The sequence below is a fragment of the Mrakia frigida genome (genome assembly GCF_051309035.1).
Source record: "Mrakia frigida strain ATCC 22029 unplaced genomic scaffold BDY24scaffold_25, whole genome shotgun sequence".
Taxonomy (NCBI): Eukaryota; Fungi; Basidiomycota; class Tremellomycetes; order Cystofilobasidiales; family Mrakiaceae; genus Mrakia; species Mrakia frigida.
Window position 1 is genome coordinate 203,895 of NW_027481256.1, and position 16,175 is coordinate 220,069.

The following is a 16,175-nucleotide window of genomic DNA, read 5'->3' on the forward strand; positions in this document are numbered from 1 at the left end:
ACTTCATCCTCTCACCCTCTCTAAAGCTCATCGTGTCCAGCCTTCTCCTCGTCTCCTCCAACGACAGCCCTCTTGACCTCCTCGACAACGGTCTCGGCCTTCTCGAGGAGGGTCTCCTTCTCGGTCTCGTTCTTCTTGGGCGAAAGGTCGGAAACGGCGTTCTCCTCGACGAACTCGATGAGGGACTCGAGGGATCGGTCTCCGGAGTAGTCGATGAACTGGTCGGATCCGGCGGGCTTGAACTTGATGGTGGGGAATCCGGTCACCTTGAAGGGCTCGGTGGGAGGAATGTCGTTCTCCTATGGGAGGGCGGGAAGAAGAAGAGAAAGGGAAAGGAAGGAGGTCAGCTTGAGTGAAATGAAGGAAGGGGACGAGGAGACGAGGAGACACGAGAAACAAAGGAAGGGGAGGGAGGGAGAGAAAGAGGGAACGAACGGTAGCGTCGAACTTGGCGATCAAGACGGAGGGGATGTCGGCGTACTTATCTCCGAGAGTGTCCCAGATAGGTTTGAGTCGCTTGCTGTGATAGAGGAGAGGAGAGAAAGCGTCAGCGAGAGGTTCGAGGTTCGAGGGAGACGCGTGGAAGCGGAAGCGAAAGACGCGACGAACCAGTGTCCACTGAGGAGAAGAAAACAAACGAAGAGGTTAGGTCGAGCTTTCGAGAAGGGCCACAGCAAAAGGAAGAAAGGAGACTCACCACCAAGGAGCGTAGAACTCAACGAAAACGTCCTTCTCGAATCCATCCTCCCAAACGACCTTCTCGTACTCGTCGCTGACGAGGGTCCAAACGCTCTCCTCCTGGGTGGCAGGGATAGCAGCACTCTTGACGTCGGGCTTGATCTCTCCAGCCTCGAAGCTCTTGACGAACTCCTTGACGGTGCTAGCGTCCCACTTGACGGATCCGCTGCTCTTGAGAGGGTACTTGGTCTGAGCGGCGAGGTCCTGAATCACGAATCCAGGCCACGACTCGACGTCGAGGTTGAGGGACTTGGCGTGGTCGATGAACTTGACGGCGTCGATCCAGACGAACGAGAGCTTTCCTTTGTACTCGGCGGCGATGGGCTCGAGGGTCTTGATGAGCTTGTCGTTGGTCTCCTTCTGCTCGGGGTCGACGAAGGTGTAGGCGAGAGGGATCCCAGCCTCCGAGTAGGAAGCGAAGTTCTCAGGCGAGATCTCGGCAAGAAGAGGGATAGCGTTGACCTTGATCCACGATCCGAGGGACTCGGCGGTGAGGGCGGAGAAGATCTCGGTGGGGAGGACGTTCTTTCCCTCGTCGAAGGACTTGTAGAGGACGATGGAGGGTTCCGAGGGAGAGAGACCGGCGAGAGAGAAGGCCTTAGGATCCGAGGTAGATCCGAAGAGGTAGGAGTCTCGGTGGGAGTTGGCGAAGACGTTGAAGGCCTTGTGAGGCTCGGCTCCGGCGGGAGTGTAGGCGATGAGGACGCTGGGAGGGGAGGGAGGAGAAGGAGAGGGAAGGTGAGCTTGAGCTTGAGCTGGACTTTTTCGATGCCAGCCGCAGATCTTCGACCCAGAGCGAGAACCACTACTCGCAAAGCTCCATCCCCAAGCAGCTTGCAGCTCTGGCATCCCTGTATCGTCGATCCTCGAGCTCGGCGACGCGAAACGAAACGATGAACTCACACCTTATCGGCACCCTTGAACTCGTCGTGGTTGGCGGCGGTAACCTCTGAAACGGCAGGAAGAGACTGCTTGACCATGTAGGCGATGATTCCATCGGCCTTTCGAGGTCCAGTGTAGTCGGAGGGGACTCCAGACGAGAAGACCTGAGGGGAGGGGAGGAGAGGGAGGGCAGGGAAGGAGAGGGAGGAGGGCGATGGCGAAGGTCAGCGAAGGCCGAGGTGACGACTTCGAGCGAAAGGAAGGTCAAGACGAACCTTCAGGGTACTGGGAGCAGAAAGGCGACGATGGGGATGTATCAGCTCGATGAAGGAGGCAGAGAGGAAAGCAAGAAAGAGAGGACGACTGACGGGTAACCTTGAATTCCAAAGTCCTGGCAGAGCTCAGCCTCGACGGTGCAATCCACCTTAGCAAGCTTGATGTTCTTGGGCTTGAGCTCGGTAGCAGCCTCTTCGTAATGAGGAGCAAGGCTGTTCGTGAAAGAAAGCAGAGAAGAAACGAGTGAGCTCTTGTGAAACCAAGCGAGATGGAGATGTCGAGGAGCCGTTCTTCGGCTCTCCCTTCGTTCAAGGTTCTCTCTGAACCCTCCCGAACATATCCTCGAGAAGAAACTCAAGAAGGAGGCAGATAGGAGACAGAACGAGGTGAGGGAGTAAACTCACGCTTTGCAGTGACCTGAAAGGGAGAAGGAGTCGAGGACGAGGGAAGGAAGGGAAGGGAACCATCAGTCAGCTCGAGTCTCTTCCACCTCTTCTCTCCTTTCCCTCCCTCCCTCCTGTTTCTTTTTCTACTACTTACCGCACCAAGGAGCGAAGCTACAGATAGCCGAGATATATATAAACATCAGTACAAGCTCTCTTCAAGCTAGCGAAACGGGAAGGAAAGCCTCGAACTCACAACTCAACGAGCGTCAGACCGTCGCCAGAGACCTCCTTCTGGAAAGCGTCCTTCGTCAGGTCGAGAACGTCCGAGGCAGAAGCTACAGCAGCGAGAGCGAGGATGGAGAGGGGAGCCGAGAACTTCATGATGGGAAGAGAAAGGGGGAAAGAAGGGGGAGACTTTTGAGGGTCTGAAGGTGGTTGGGAGGGAAGGAGGGAAGGAGCGATGCGCTGGCTGATCAGTGGAGATTCACAATGAGATCGGATCCCGTTTTTATCTGGGTTTCCGGTCGGTTCTTGGCCCAGAGGATATTGAGAAATAAAGGCTGGTCTCCTAACTTCCTGCCGAGCTCTATAAAATCACGGAATCAACAAATGACGGAGGGAGAGGGCACGGAGAAAGAAAACACGTCGCGAGTCGAAACGTGCGTCTTCTCCCTCCGATGCTGCTCTTTCTCTTTCGCTTCTTTCGGTCTCGCCTCAAAAACAGAATATCGTGGAATGAGGCACTACACTCGAAGGAACGTTCCTGAGGCTGTGTAAATCATAGCTAGAAGAGAAAGTCGACGACCAACACCTCCACGTCGACCCTTCTCTCTTTCTCACCTCCAACTCCTTTCAATGGACCTAATACACGAGCTAGACTGCAACCGACACAAAAGGGAAACCTCAGCGTCGTGTTCTACGATGAAGAAGCGGTAAGAGAAGCTGCGAGGCCAAGCTTGGACACTCACCAAAGCTCCTGCGTCCGACGCGTCGTTCCATCATTCGATCTTCCCCTCAGGATCTAAACCGATCTCCGTTTCCCTTCCTTCGAGATTATGAACCTTCCTTCACCAGCCCGAAGCCGAAGACGACTGCCCTCCCTCCGATCAAGGGCGGTCTCGAACGACGCGTCGAAGAGAGGGAGCGAGGAGATATGAGGGTGAGGAGTGAGCGAGAGGGAGTGTAAGGGGGTAGCGATGAACGACGAGTTATGCTTGTCGGATAGGTGGGGATAGGTTTAGGATGGCGAGGAGGAGACGACGTGGGGATGAGAGGAGTGCGACGGCTCTGTGAGTGAAGAGAAGGATGAAGGGACGATCAGTCCACGTCTAAGGATGAACCGATATGCTAGAGATATGTGTTGCTCACAGGTTGAAGGAGAAACAACAGTAACCTCGAGATTCCTTCGCATCTTCTCCCATCCAGCAATCCCAAAGGAACGCTCGCACTTCTGACGAAGATGATCCAGGATCTCTTGCTTCCCTTCCTGTGTGGCCACCCAGAACTCCGCCATCTCCAGTCCAAGGAATATGAAGCCTGAGGACGTCTGCGTTCTGCCACTAGAGGAATCCGTCAAGTCGAATGTGAGCCTCGAGACGGTCGAGCGCCAAAGCTTCGATCCAGGCTCCATGTCGGAAAGGTCATATCGAACGACGAACGAAGGGTCGATAGTGGAAAGAACAGTCGAAAGGATGTTGGAGAGCCCAGCATTCTTGTAGGAGATCCTCCTGAGACGGTTCCAGTTCATCTCGTAGCACTCCATCGTGGAAAGCGAGAGCGTCCTCCTTTCCGAGTAAGGCCCGTATCCCTCGAGTTGAAACGACGTTGGGTCGACGAGAAGGAGGAGGTTGATGAATGTACCGTAGCACATCATTTGAGGTTGGAGGCGGAGGAAGATGGTGAGGGATCGAAGAGAGAGAGGGAGGAAGGTCGAGGAGAGGCGATCTTGGTTGAGCTGGATCGGATCCAGGGGTGGGAAGGTGGGGTAGAGGGGTACGTCTCCATCCTCGACGAAGAATGTAAACTGCTTGATTTGGGTGAGAGCGAGGTAAGGGTGGAGATGGCTTTGGAAGGAGGGATCCTGGAAGAGAGGAGGGAGGGAGGGAGGGAGGGATGAAATGAGCTTGAGTCTCGATTGGAGCACGATCTGGAGACGCAGACATAGAGCGGGAGCTTACCTCTCTGGAGCAAAAGAGCTTGTGCAGGTTCCTCACTCCGTATAGGACGACGTCTTCGTAGAGGAGAGGGGAGGAGAGGTGAAGGAAGGCGAGGGAGAGGGAGGCCGTCTTTGCGAGAGTTGATTGATCGCAGAAGCTCAGGATGTGCCCTTTGATCTCCGTTGGAAGGTGAGGTGAAGAGGAGGAGGAGGAGGACTCCATGATGGCGAGAATGGGATAGAGCAAGGGAGAAGTGAGAATTTGTTGATGATGGCCGTTTGATGAAGAAAAGGAAGAGGTGAGCTCGAACGCCCCTTCCCTCGAAACCGTCACCTTCTCCCTTCCTTCCTTCCCTTCCCTACCATGTCGACTCCTTCCACCTCCACAGCTCCTACCAAACGAACTCGCTCCTCTCTCCCTATTCAAGACTCGGACGAGACAGATGACCCGTCAGCAGGACCCTCCAAGAAGTACAAGAAGCCGTCCAACCTCTCCTCTCTTCCTCCTCCTCCTCGAGCGAGATCCGCTCGTTTCTACTTCTCGGACGGCAACATCATCCTCCAAGTTCAAGATACAGACTTCAAGGTTCATCGAGGAGTCCTGGAGAGTCAGTCGAGCGTGTTCAAGGATATGTTTGCGGTCGGGAGAGACGCAGGGGGAGGAGGAGGAGAGAAGGGCAAAGGGAGCGAGAAGATCATGAGACAGAGAGGGGGGCTTCCTTTGTGGATGGAAGGGCAGAGAGTCGAGACGGTCGAGCTCGTCCATGATGTAGCTGGAGCTTGGGAGATCATGCTTGCTGTTTTGTACGATGGTCTGTGAGTGTAAGATCGAGGCTCATTCTAGGCGTGGAGCTCGGAACTGATCCTCCTCTCCCTCTTCCTTCCTTCGTTCTACCAGCTCTTTCGCTCTCCGAGACCTCTCCCTCGACGACATCTACGCTCTTCTTCATCTCTCAGACAAGGTGAGTAACTCTCCAAGCAGCTGCTCGCCTTCGAGAGCGCAACGATCTCCGAACGAAGCTCACCCGCGCGTCTCCTTCCTCCCAGTACGAGTTCACCTCTCATCTCGCACTCGCTCAGAGTCTCCTCATCGGCGAGGCAAACAAGCGTCTTAATCCCTCCTTCGATCGAACGGATGTCACCGAACCTGATCTTGTTGGTGCTCTTGATGCTGCGAGCGTCCTTCGCATCATCGACCTCGGAAAACGATTCGACGTCCCCGCCGTCCTCCCCAAGGCATTCTACCTTCTGGCCAAGTTGAGCGAGGATCTTGACACCATCGCAGAGGTGGCGAAGCAGGATGAGAGTTGGACGGGCTGGGAGGTCTTGAGTCTCGACAGGGACGACGGTCAGTTCGTCTTCTCCTCTCGTCCTGATCGATCCATCCTTAACGATTTATCCTCTCCTCTTACCCCCTCCGCTCTCACCTTCAGTCATGCGCATCCTCAGGATCACTCGATACGGTCTCGAACAGCAGAGATCATTCGAGTTCGACTTCGACCCCTGGGCTTCTGCCTTCCACATCCCTTCCTGCGGCGAGCTCGAACACTGTCGAGACGGCGCGTCGACCGACCTCTTTAACCGTTGGTTCCCACTAGCCCAGAGAAGCCATGTTGACTACAGAGCGATTCTTCTCTCGATCATCAACGATCCTTCTCCTTGGGGAGGGAAGCCTGCGTGCAAGGAGTTGATCATCAAGTCGTTGGAGACCAAGTTGAAGGAGGTGAGTTGACGTCGCGTTTTCTTCCTCATTTATCTCTCTCGCTCGCCTCAACGATCTGACGCTGTCCCTCACCATCCTCCATCCTTTCTCCTACAGTTCGACGAGACCCTTTAAACATCGCTCCCGTCCTCTTCCGTTCATCGCTCGTGAGTCTTCGATTTCGACGCGTCGGTGTCTTCGCCAATGCTGACGAGACCTTCCTTGCCGCTCCCGTCGTTCCTTTAGTCTCCCATGCTCTCCTTTAATGATCTTACTCGGCGTACCACTTCCTTCCCCAATTACGACACGACCCTGAGCTTTTGTCCTTTCGTCTCGTGAGTTCGTCGACACGTCTTTCTCTTCCCTCTCTCAGTCGCCAGTTCCACACCCTCGTTCACTTCGCTGATCACCCTCTTCTTCTCCCTCTCCTTCTTTTCCAACCAGGTCTCGATCCCTCGGACGTACCTTCGTTGCTGCTCCCTCCCTCAACTCCCACCTCGAAATCCGTTGCAGTTCGAACTCGTCCTTTCGATCGATCTTGATGGAAATCTATCAGCTCTCGTCTCGATAATCGCACGCACAGCCAGATATTCTGTCTTCTCACTTCGCTCTCCAGGAAAAAGAAGCACCAGTCTTCCATACAACGTCGACCCAAAAGGAGAGAAGTCTCGTCCTCTTCTTTATTCATTCAGCCCTCGAGCTTCCTCCCCTCTCAAACAAATACCTGCTCTCTCCCTTCTTCCCAATCGAGCCTCACCCTCCATCAAGTAGAAACTTCCGATTCTCAATCAAACCAACACATCTGGGGAGAAAAAACTTTCCTCTTTTGTGTCCTTTCGCACGTGTCAAAACCCCAACCCGACCGTCCAACGGATTCGAAACCTCCTTGACTTCCCCTTTCGTCTCTCCCTTTCTCTCTCTTTCCTCCGACACCCACTCCCTCCCTTTTTCTTCCCACCCACCCACTCACCCACCCATCTAGCAATGTTCCAACGAATCCGAACGTCCTCCCTCCCGCATTCCTACGCCGGTTCGTTGCTCTCCAAGAAACCGTCTCTGTCGTCGTTCTTCGCCGCTCCTGCTCCTCCTTCCGGACTCGTCGAAGTGGAAGTGGATACGGATATGGTCGTTTTCCCTTCCAGTGTTGTCACGGTTCCTACGAGTAGGAGCGGGTGGATGGGCGGTGGAGGAAAGGGCGGTGGAGGAGGCAGAGGAGGAGGAGGAGCGTCGTCGAAGGTGGTGGGGTTGAGCAAACCCAAGCTCGAGATGGCGAGGAGGTTGCTTGGAGAGGCGCTGGAGGAGGATGAGAGTGCTGGAGGGAATGGGCAGGGAGGAAAGGAAGATGGCGAGTATATCGGTGAGTTCCTTACATATAGAGAAGGGAAAGGGAGAAGGATCGGTCGAGCTTCAACGAGACCTTCCTTTGCGTCGTCCAACTAAGGACTCCGACGGTTTGAGCTGATATCGCTTCCTTCCTCTGTCGTTTTGACCTCGTACAGTTCACCTCCTCACCCTCTCGATCTCAACCATCAAATCTTCCGTCCCCACGAGCTACCTGGATTCCCACGTCGAGGCGAGGGAGGCCTTGGAAGGACCGAAGGCCGAGGCGAGAGGAGGCGAAGGAGGAAGGGGTGCTGGTGGTGGTGCTGGGGATTGGAAGGAAGAGGTTGTGAATGGGATTGTTGGAGGGTTGGGCTGGTTGAAGGGGAGTGGGGTGAGTTCCAGTTCAAGATTTTGTTGCCGGGATCTTGAAGGTTGAGCTGACCTCTTTCGAACCTCCCTCCCAGATCCCAACCCACCTCCTCCACTTTGTGATCTTCCTCTCCCAACTGGCGGTCATCCTCGCTTCTCGACTTCGCCTCAGAGAGGCTTTCCTTCTCGTTCTCACAGCTGGTTCGTCTCGCTCTTCATCCTTTTTCTTATCGCCTCAGGTCGCTGACTTTCCCGACGCGTCTTTTTTGACAGTCGCAACCTCGCCTCATCTTCAAACGCTTCACCGCTTCCTTCTCGACGTCCTCTGGATAGGGTTCGAGTGCTTCACGAGGGGAGTCGTAGTTCTCAGTGGGGGTGGTGGGGGAGGAGGAGAGAGGGATCGGTCGTACGAGGATCGAAGGAGGAGGGGTAGCAGGAGGTCGAGTTGAGAGAGCGACGCGTCGAGCTTGGTCTCTCTCTCTCTCTCTCTCTCTCTTTCGTCCCTTTTCGTCCTTCTCACCTCGACTAGACTCAGCCCTCGACATTCTCTCTCTCTCCCACCCTCTTTACTCCTAGACGCCCTTCCTTCTCTTTCAGCCCTAGACTCCTTCTTTAGACGACTCTCAACGACCTTTTCCCCTTTCTTCTCCCTCTCGCAACCCAGGGTTCCACTTCCTAGCTTTCTTTTCTCTGCTCCTACATAGACGACTCCTCTCCCCTTCCAAAGCCCTTCCCTCCACTCCCTCAGCGTCCCACTCCCTCTCTTCTCGCCTAGACTGCTCGCGTCCCTCCGCCTTTCTTTTTAGACCTCCTCAGCCCTTACTTCCCTATTAGACTTCTCTCGGCCTTTTCCTTTTCCTTTTCTCGCCTAGAAACTTACGCTAACACTCCAACGAATTTAACGAGCCCCACATTTTTTTCATGCTATGGCCCTTCTCTCTCCCTCCTTCTCGTTCTGGGAGGGAAAGTGAGGCCTTTTCTAAACTGCATGAGCTCTTTGAGAATCGCGACCCGACCGGGCTGACCGATCTATCTCTCCCTCCCGTTGATTCGTTCGTTTGAGCTCGTTCCCTGCCTCTTCATCTTTTTGGTTTCCAACCACCACCACAAAGCTCACCTTCTAAACCTCAACCTCAACCTCGACTCTCTCTCTTCGCCCTTTTCTTTGACCCTTTTAACCGAAACGATGTCTGTGAGTAGCAACGAAATGAAGAGAAGAAGGAGAACAGTCGAGTCGAGCTGACCCTCCTTTCCTGTCCTCCCTCCCTCTCTTTGCCTCCCTCTCCCTCTCCCCTGCCTCCCATGCTCTTCTAGTCCCCAGCTGTTGTTCGTTATCCCATATTTCCTTCCTTCCTCCCATCTATCTCAAACCAGAATCTCTTCTTATCCCGTCCTCGCCTCGCCTCGCCTCGCCGTCGTCCATCCGTCCATCCATCCGCTCAAGCTCACTTCCCTCTCCCTGTCTTCTTCTCTTTCGTCCTTTCGCCCGACCAGAAATACCAATACGAAGTCACCATGTCCTGCGGAGGATGCTCCGGAGCCGTCACTAGAGCTTTGACCAAGATTCTGCCAGGTACGTCTGATCTGAACGAACGAACGAGCGAACGAACGAGCGAGGAGGAGACAAGACAGGGGAGGAGGGAAGCGAGGTCGTAGTAGTGAGGACGACGCTCTTCGGCGCTCGTATCAACATAAGCCAGCATAAGAAGAGTTAGACTCTCGAGCTAACCCATCCTCTTCGTTCTCTTGTTCGTCGGCCTTCGTTCGTCTGGCAGCCGATCAATTCATCGTGGACCTCCCTACTCAAACGGTCAAGATCCTCGAAGGAGCTCAAGCTCTGCCTCCGTTCGAGTTGGTTACCGAGAAGATTGGGAAGACGGGGAAGGTGGTGAGTACGATTGGTATCTTTTTTGTTGGGAAGGTTGGCGAGTTGGGTGGGAGGAACGGGGGAGAGGCAGGGAGAGGGGAGGGAGAGGGGAGGAGATGGTTGAGCTGGAGGGCGGAGCTGAACGAGGGAAGGGACGGACGAGCTCGTAGGGAGGGATGATTTAGAGCGTGTAGTTCGAGTTCGAGAGAGTAAAGGGGAACGTTTGTTGAGCGGGAGACCTGCGTCCGAAGTGCTGGAAGCAAGGAGAGCAGCAGGAAGGAAAGGATGAGCTCGAGCTTCACCTTCAGCCTTCCTTCCCTCGACTCTTTGGAGCTCCCCGGCCGTCGATACCTCTTTCCCAACCCACACCTCCCTCTCCAAAATACTTCTGGGCATTTACTGACCTTGTCTTCCTTGCCTCTTCCCCTTCATCTCCAGATCCGATCGAGCGAGGAGCTCAAGTAGGAACGTCGCGTCGTCGGTTTCCTTCCTCCTCTCAGCCTCTCTGGTTTCTCTCGTTCGGACCCTCTTCGTCCAGCTCTCTTTTTATACCGACCTAGAACACTGCTATCTGCTTCTCTAGGTTTTCTTCTGCTGTCTCTCACTTTTTGATGCTCTCTTTCTGCGGTCTCTCGTTCCTTCTCCGATTCGGTTCAAGAAAGACGCGTCCTTTCCCTCGCGCTTCCCTCCCTCCTCCCTTCTTTCAGATCGACCGAGAACGAACAAGAGTAGTAATAGCTCATAAAAGTCCAGAATCCTAGAACATATCTCCTCCTCTCCCACCTCTCCTTCACTCCCTCCTCTCCTCCGGCTCCTCTCCTCCCCACCCATCCCTCCTCGCCTCCTCCCTCCTCTTCTTCGTCCACTTCCTCTCCCCGCCAACGCCGACCATCACCGGAATCTCCTCCAACCCAGTCTTCAACCCGTACCCATCCACTCCCTCCTCGGGTCTCGCCTCCCCAGGCAAGAACCTCCTCATGTGCCTGCTCCCCGCCGCCCCAGTCTCCTTCCTCGGTTTCCCGCTCTCCAACTCCGTACGCAGGTTGTACGCGGATCCGGGAGCGCCGATCAAGGGGACGGGCAAGCCGGCGGCGATGAGTTGTTGGTTTCGAGCGTAGGCCCATTGACCGGGGACGGGGATGGCGAGAGGTTTGCGTTGGGTTTGGCGGTAGGCGAGTCGGGCGGCTTTGCGCTCGGGGGAGAAGAAGAGGTTGTGCGTTTTGGCGTGACCGATCTGGGTGAGAGAGGGAAAGGAGGGAGAGGGAGAGGAAGCGAGGGAGGAAAGACGGGTGAGCAAAGGTTCGAACGACCAGCAAGAGAACGAGCTGAGGCAAACGAACCTCGATGTTTATCGGCCTCTGTTAGGTGTAGATCGTATCAGAAAACAAAGTAGAGAAAAGCGACAGAAGAGAGAAAGGTCAGCTCTCTTCCAAAAGAAAACCCGTTCGAGCTCACCACCGACCTCTCCTTCCCCCTTCCCTCCCTCCCTCTTTTCCCCCAAGAAGTCCCCTGACTCACCTCGTCAATGACCAACCCATCCAACTCTATCGCAGCCTTCATTCCCTTCTTAGGATTCGCCGGATCCAACAAGGTCGCCCACCCGTACCCTCTCGAAACGAACCTCCCGTCCGACCGAGGGAAGACCATGATTCGAACACTCCCTACAGCCAGACCTTTCGCTTCCAGGATCGCCTTCAGAGCTGTGTGAGTCAGGCCGTGAGGGAGGTTGGAGAACTGCAGAACAGAGGTGTGTATAGAAAAGGGAGTGAGCGAACGGAGAGCAAAGAAACGAAGGAGAAGGAGAGGAAGGAGGAGAGCTCAAGCTCACCGAAATCTTATCCTTCGTCAACTTCTTCACCTCAGGCTTCTTCTCTGGCACGATTCCTGAAGCAGCAGCTTCCGCAGCAAGCTTGGCGATCTTCTTCTGAGGCAAGCGACGAGTTCGTTCTTGTAAGGCGGCGAGGTGGTCGGTGTAGTTGAAGGTGGAAGCCTCAGGTTGGGGAGGAGCGACGGCAGTGGAGGTGTAGACGAGCGAAGGAGCGGAGAGGGAGAGGGATCGACGCGGGAGGTGGAAAAGGAGGGACGTGGAAGCTAGGGAGGAGGAGGTCGTGGTCAGGGGACGGAGCAGAGGGAGAGACATGCTTGGTGGAAGAGGGAAGGGGGTGGGTGTTGGGTGGAAGGAGAGGACGAAATGAGCTCGAGGAAGAAAGAGCTCGAGGGCGGACTCAAAATCTCGAGGTCTGAGACTCGGAGGTTTCATATCTCTTTGAAAGACAGCCTATAAACTCTGCAGTGAAACTCCAAGTCCAAAAAAATCTTCTCCTCCTGCTGTCACCGCCTGCCTCTCCCTCTCGCTTCCCTCTTTCTCTCTCGCTCCTTCAATTCCTCTCCTCTTTCCCTCCAACCCTCGAAAGCGAGCATCCTGCAGACATCTCAGCCCTCCTCCACCCCTGCATCTCGACTTCGTTCCAACGGCACCTCCTCGAACCTCACCGACCCCTCCCGTCCTCGACAACTCTTCGGAACTCCCGTCGACTGATCCCCACAGTTCCGTCTGGGATCGTAAGCTACTGTGAAGACAATTCCGGAGAAGGCTATCCAGGCGAGGATGAACCTGAAGATGATGAAAAAGAAAGAGGTGATCGGCGAGAGCAAAAAAAAGAGGGCGAGAGGGAGCGACGCGACGAACCAAAATCCAGCAGACGTCGCTTTCCAGAGGGACAGATCGTGCGAGACTGCGTTGGAGATCCCGGTTGCTATGACGAGACCTGAAAGAAGACGGAGAAGGTGTCATTCGGAGTGAGAGAGGAGCGGCGAAAGAAGAAAACGAACCGGTCATGGTTCCGATTTGGAAAGCGGCTGTTGAACGAAGACAAAGGCCAGTGAGCTCGCAGATTCTCGTTCTGAATAATATTACGAACTTACAGTTGGTGATAGCTCCAGCGAACCCAGCGAGATGCGGAGGACAGGTCTGAATCAGAGCCGTGTTGATCGAAACCAAGATCAAAGTCACTCCCGCGCTGTGGAAGCGTCAGCTGAAATTTCGAGACGAGGAGGTCGAGAAACGTACCTTCCGATGATAAATCCAGGGAACATGAACCTCCAGTACTTGTTCCCTTCAGAGAAGATGATGAGGAGGAGTCCGCCGACGGAAAGGAGAGTTCCGAACGGGACGACCCAACGAGGACTGTAGAGCAGAAAGAAAAGGGTTAGCAGTCGATGAAAAAAGCGAGAGAAAAGCAGAACTTACTATCTAGTGATCACCGGGAAGACCTGAGGAAGTCCACCAACGATGAGAGCCGTCATTGCTTGGGGGAGCCTGAGCGACGCCGACGCGTTCAAGCGATGGTCAACAAACGACCGCTCGAGCTGGGTTTGAGAGAGAGAGAAGAACTCACAGAAGAGCTGCAGTTAAAATTTCGGTCTTTCCTTCGATTCGGATGAGGTAAACACCGAGGCGAGCTGGAAAGGAAAGAACGAAGTCGAAGTCATTCGCGTCGGTGTCCACGTCGAACGAGATTGAACGAGACATACACTGAGTTCCCGCCCAGAAGTTGAACGGAGTGAGGCACATGAAGACGAGGAGATTGAAGTTGAGGTGGGTGAAGGCTTCGACTTGGAGGAGAGCCTGTGGTGGCAGAGGACGTCAGTCGTTCTGTCTCGTCAAAAGGAAACGGAGGAAAGTGAACGGACATGAGTCGGAGGGAGGCGAAGCTCCCAAATCAGAAAGGCGACGAAGAGAAGAATCGAGACGAGAAGGGTGACGATGAAGGTGGCGTTCTTCCATCCCTGTTGAAAGGAAAGGGAAGAGGAGGTCAGCCGCGTCGAAGAGAGGGCGAGATCGAAAGAACTGACGTGCGCGACTCCTGAGGTGATGGAAAAGATAAACAGGACGAGTCCAGCTGAGCACGAAACGTGAAATGATATCAGTGACCGCTGAGGTTGAATGAAGAAGCGATTAGACTTACTGGTAAAGCTCAAAGCGCCAACGAAATCGACCCTCTTCCATCGTTGAGTCTCCGTCCTTCGCTCCTTCATTCCAGGAGGAGGTAGGACGATCCAAGCGACAAGACTGAGAGGTATAGATACGAAGGATCCAATCCTAGGGATCCATCTCCAGTTTCCAGGTCCAATGAGCATGATCACGCCCTGCGATGAAATCACAAAGGTTCAAGACGCGTCGAGAAGCGAGCCTGGCTGAAAATCGAATCGAGCTCACAGCGAACACGAGTCCAAGGGCGTCACCCAGAGCGGCTGCGAATCCGAACCTGAATATAGTTGGTCGATCAGGAACGGCGAAAGGAAGAAGGGAAGAGAGAGATGAACGAACATGTTCAACGCGTGCACTTGAGGTCCAGGCTCGTTGAAGGTAAGTACAAGCAGAGTGACACCTGAAAAACCCGAGAGGCTACTTTCAGTTTCACATACAATGAGATGGAGGAAGAAGGGCTCACCTGCTGGGATATTCATCGCACAAGCTGGCCAAGACGCGTCGAAGGTCAGTCTCGCTCATTTGAACGAAACCAAGTCAACTCACCAACACCAGTGATCCCTCTGAAGACCAAAAACCCTTTGTAGTCCTGGAAGAACGAAGTCCCAAGGGATAGGCAGCCAGTTATGCACTGGAAGAGAACGAGTCAGCGACGGGACGATTGGCTTCGAGGCGAACGATAGACCCACCAAACTCGAGCAGAACAGGATTTTGGGACAGTACAGATCTGCCAGTCGACCACCGAAAGGAAGAAATCCAGCGAGTGCTGTGAAAGTGGAACGACGAGAGTGAGCTGGGCAAAGAACGAGGAGAGAGGAACCGACAGGACGAACTGAGCGTGAAAGATGCGATGACTTGTGAACAGCAAGAAAACTCTTCAGCGGCAGCCTTTTGACTTGAAGAAGAAAGAGTAGCAAACTTACCCCAGAGAGCATTCGTAGGCTGGAGTCCAACATCGACAGAGACTCGCGGATTGGCGATTACTGAGGTCGAAAAAGAGGAGGAGGAGAGTCGGTCAGCTCGCATCTCCTCACTCGGACTGGACACTCACAGAGACTGCTGAGAAGCGCGATCGTCAGGAACTGAGAAGAGCATACTACCACGAGCAGGATCACCTTCCTCCACTTCCCCATCCGATGCAGAGTCGATCCTCGTTCCTCAAAATCGACGACGACTTCCTTCGTCGTCGTATGCCGCTCGTTGAGCTCGATCGGTCTCGTCGGAGCGCCTGCCACCGCTGTTTCGTCCATTTTGGTTCGAGAGAGGGTATTTCGATGAGGTTGGGAGCCCATTCGTGAGGGAGAGGGAAGTCGAGGAAGCCAGCTTCAAGCGAGATGGACGTTGGAAGTTGAAGTTGAGCTTGAGGGAGGAAGTCGAGAGTCGAGACGTCAGCTTTCGACTGGGAACGCGCAGGGGAAAAGGAATGAGTGAAAAACTCTCTCGGCAAAGAGAAGGGCGGATTAGTCGCAGGAAAAACAGCTTGCGTGCAGAGTCTCCCGAGATCCCGTCGAAGGAAGACGAGAAGAACGAAACGGCATGGGACTTCCGAGAATGGGCTGAACGCGTCGCTCTTCCTCTCCTCTTTCTCTCTTTTCACCATCCCTTTTCCCTCCCATCTACCCTTTCAGTAGGTTTTCGATGTACTCACTCCACAACCTCGTCGGCTTCGAACCAGAAACGAAGAAGAAACTGCATGAGCTCAGCGTCGACGCGTCTTCTCAGCCCTCTAGTTTCCCAAAGCTTCAGAAGGAAACCGTCATGATACAACGTAAATTGATAAACCTCGAGAATAAAGTACACGACCAGACACGAAAGCTATCCCTCACATGACGCAACATCGATCAACAGCTTTCATTCAAAACCTAAGTTGGGTGGAAGAAGGGAAAGAGGCCCAGACGCGACTCGATCAGCTCGAAGCTTCCTTTCGATCATCTGCACACCTAGCTCTCCCACTACAGCCAAAAGAGAGTGAAGAGACTCACCTGCTCATCCACGCATCGTAAATTTCTATCCCCACCTCGACTTCCTCCTTCGTCAACGCCGGAGTCGGAAGATCTGCGTCCATCTTCTTCCCGCCTTTCCCCTTCTTGAACATCTCCTTCGCCACGGACCAAAGTGGTTTTGTTGGGCTGAAGAGAAGAGGTTCGAGCTTGGTTCGCGCTTCTTCCCGTGATGAGGATTGGTAGGAGTTGAGGGAGGAGGCGGGTGAAGAAGGAGGGGAGGAGGACGAGTAGCGAGGGAGGGGAGATTGGGCCTTCGAGGGAGTTGACAGCGACGACGGAGAGTAGGTAGGAGGAGAAGATTCGATTTGTCGGTAAGGGTGAGAGTAGCTCATTATGAGAGGGAAGGTAATGTGAGGAAGAAGGAAGGGAGGGAGGGATGTGGTTGATGGGTGAAACGAAACGAAGGGGGAAGCGAGTTGGAACTGAAAACCTCAGGTTGCTTCCGACCTTTGGGCCTCTTGGAAGAATCAAAACAAACTAGCA

General features: G+C 54.3%; 5 protein-coding genes across 5 annotated transcripts; 2 read left to right on the top strand and 3 right to left on the bottom strand.

Annotated features, from left to right (window-relative positions):
* Window positions 1–20: 20 nt before the first annotated feature.
* Window positions 21–2,947, bottom strand: BDY24DRAFT_425372 (uncharacterized protein; the record flags this gene model as incomplete). Its single annotated transcript, XM_076644032.1, has 10 exons — window positions 2,536–2,947; window positions 2,437–2,453; window positions 2,301–2,313; window positions 1,989–2,108; window positions 1,896–1,905; window positions 1,642–1,784; window positions 698–1,444; window positions 610–618; window positions 436–520; window positions 21–299 (listed from the first exon to the last, which is right to left on the bottom strand). Exons 1-10 carry the CDS (start codon window positions 2,661–2,663, stop codon window positions 21–23), a joined length of 1,551 nt encoding a protein of 516 aa, XP_076494658.1. The 5' UTR covers window positions 2,664–2,947.
* A 507-nt stretch (window positions 2,948–3,454) lies between these two features.
* Window positions 3,455–4,712, bottom strand: BDY24DRAFT_132363 (uncharacterized protein). The gene is made up of 3 exons (XM_076636014.1): window positions 4,460–4,712; window positions 3,651–4,362; window positions 3,455–3,569 (listed from the first exon to the last, which is right to left on the bottom strand). Coding segments are annotated over exons 1-3 (915 nt in total). The 5' UTR covers window positions 4,661–4,712; the 3' UTR covers window positions 3,455–3,567.
* Window positions 4,713–4,767: 55 nt separating this feature from the next.
* Window positions 4,768–6,695, top strand: BDY24DRAFT_396032 (BTB/POZ domain-containing protein). Its single transcript, XM_076641389.1, has 7 exons — window positions 4,768–5,253; window positions 5,336–5,399; window positions 5,485–5,785; window positions 5,871–6,160; window positions 6,257–6,306; window positions 6,386–6,474; window positions 6,584–6,695. Exons 1-5 carry the CDS (start codon window positions 4,802–4,804, stop codon window positions 6,272–6,274), a joined length of 1,125 nt encoding a protein of 374 aa, XP_076494660.1. The 5' UTR covers window positions 4,768–4,801; the 3' UTR covers window positions 6,275–6,306; window positions 6,386–6,474; window positions 6,584–6,695.
* A 2,154-nt stretch (window positions 6,696–8,849) lies between these two features.
* On the top strand, window positions 8,850–9,626 carry ATX1 (copper metallochaperone ATX1). The gene is made up of 2 exons (XM_076641390.1): window positions 8,850–9,023; window positions 9,146–9,626. Exons 1-2 carry the CDS (start codon window positions 9,018–9,020, stop codon window positions 9,485–9,487), a joined length of 348 nt encoding a protein of 115 aa, XP_076494661.1. The 5' UTR covers window positions 8,850–9,017; the 3' UTR covers window positions 9,488–9,626.
* An 862-nt stretch (window positions 9,627–10,488) lies between these two features.
* BDY24DRAFT_371366 (uncharacterized protein) lies at window positions 10,489–16,024 on the bottom strand (the record flags this gene model as incomplete). Its single annotated transcript, XM_076638154.1, has 22 exons — window positions 10,489–10,932; window positions 11,039–11,056; window positions 11,217–11,432; window positions 11,527–11,789; window positions 12,215–12,312; window positions 12,388–12,466; window positions 12,531–12,557; window positions 12,624–12,718; window positions 12,769–12,885; window positions 12,949–13,017; window positions 13,097–13,160; window positions 13,233–13,326; window positions 13,392–13,487; window positions 13,554–13,600; window positions 13,667–13,847; window positions 13,918–13,952; window positions 14,153–14,176; window positions 14,236–14,320; window positions 14,379–14,455; window positions 14,613–14,672; window positions 14,741–15,012; window positions 15,672–16,024. 22 exons carry the CDS (start codon window positions 16,022–16,024, stop codon window positions 10,489–10,491), a joined length of 2,814 nt encoding a protein of 937 aa, XP_076494662.1.
* Window positions 16,025–16,175: the final 151 nt, after the last annotated feature.

Bases quoted from the DNA above. Each gene is read 5' to 3' on its own strand.
- BDY24DRAFT_396032 (XM_076641389.1), top strand. From the start codon at position 4,802: ATGTCGACTCCTTCCACCTCCACAGCTCCTACCAAACGAACTCGCTCC. The intron at 5,400-5,484 runs GTGAGTAACTCT...CCTTCCTCCCAG, and splicing joins TTCTTCATCTCTCAGACAAG to TACGAGTTCACCTCTCATCT. The intron at 5,786-5,870 runs GTCAGTTCGTCT...TCTCACCTTCAG, and splicing joins GAGTCTCGACAGGGACGACG to TCATGCGCATCCTCAGGATC.
- BDY24DRAFT_132363 (XM_076636014.1), bottom strand. From the start codon at position 4,660: ATGGAGTCCTCCTCCTCCTCCTCTTCACCTCACCTTCCAACGGAGATC. The intron at 4,363-4,459 runs GTAAGCTCCCGC...CCTCTCTTCCAG, and splicing joins AGCTCTTTTGCTCCAGAGAG to GATCCCTCCTTCCAAAGCCA.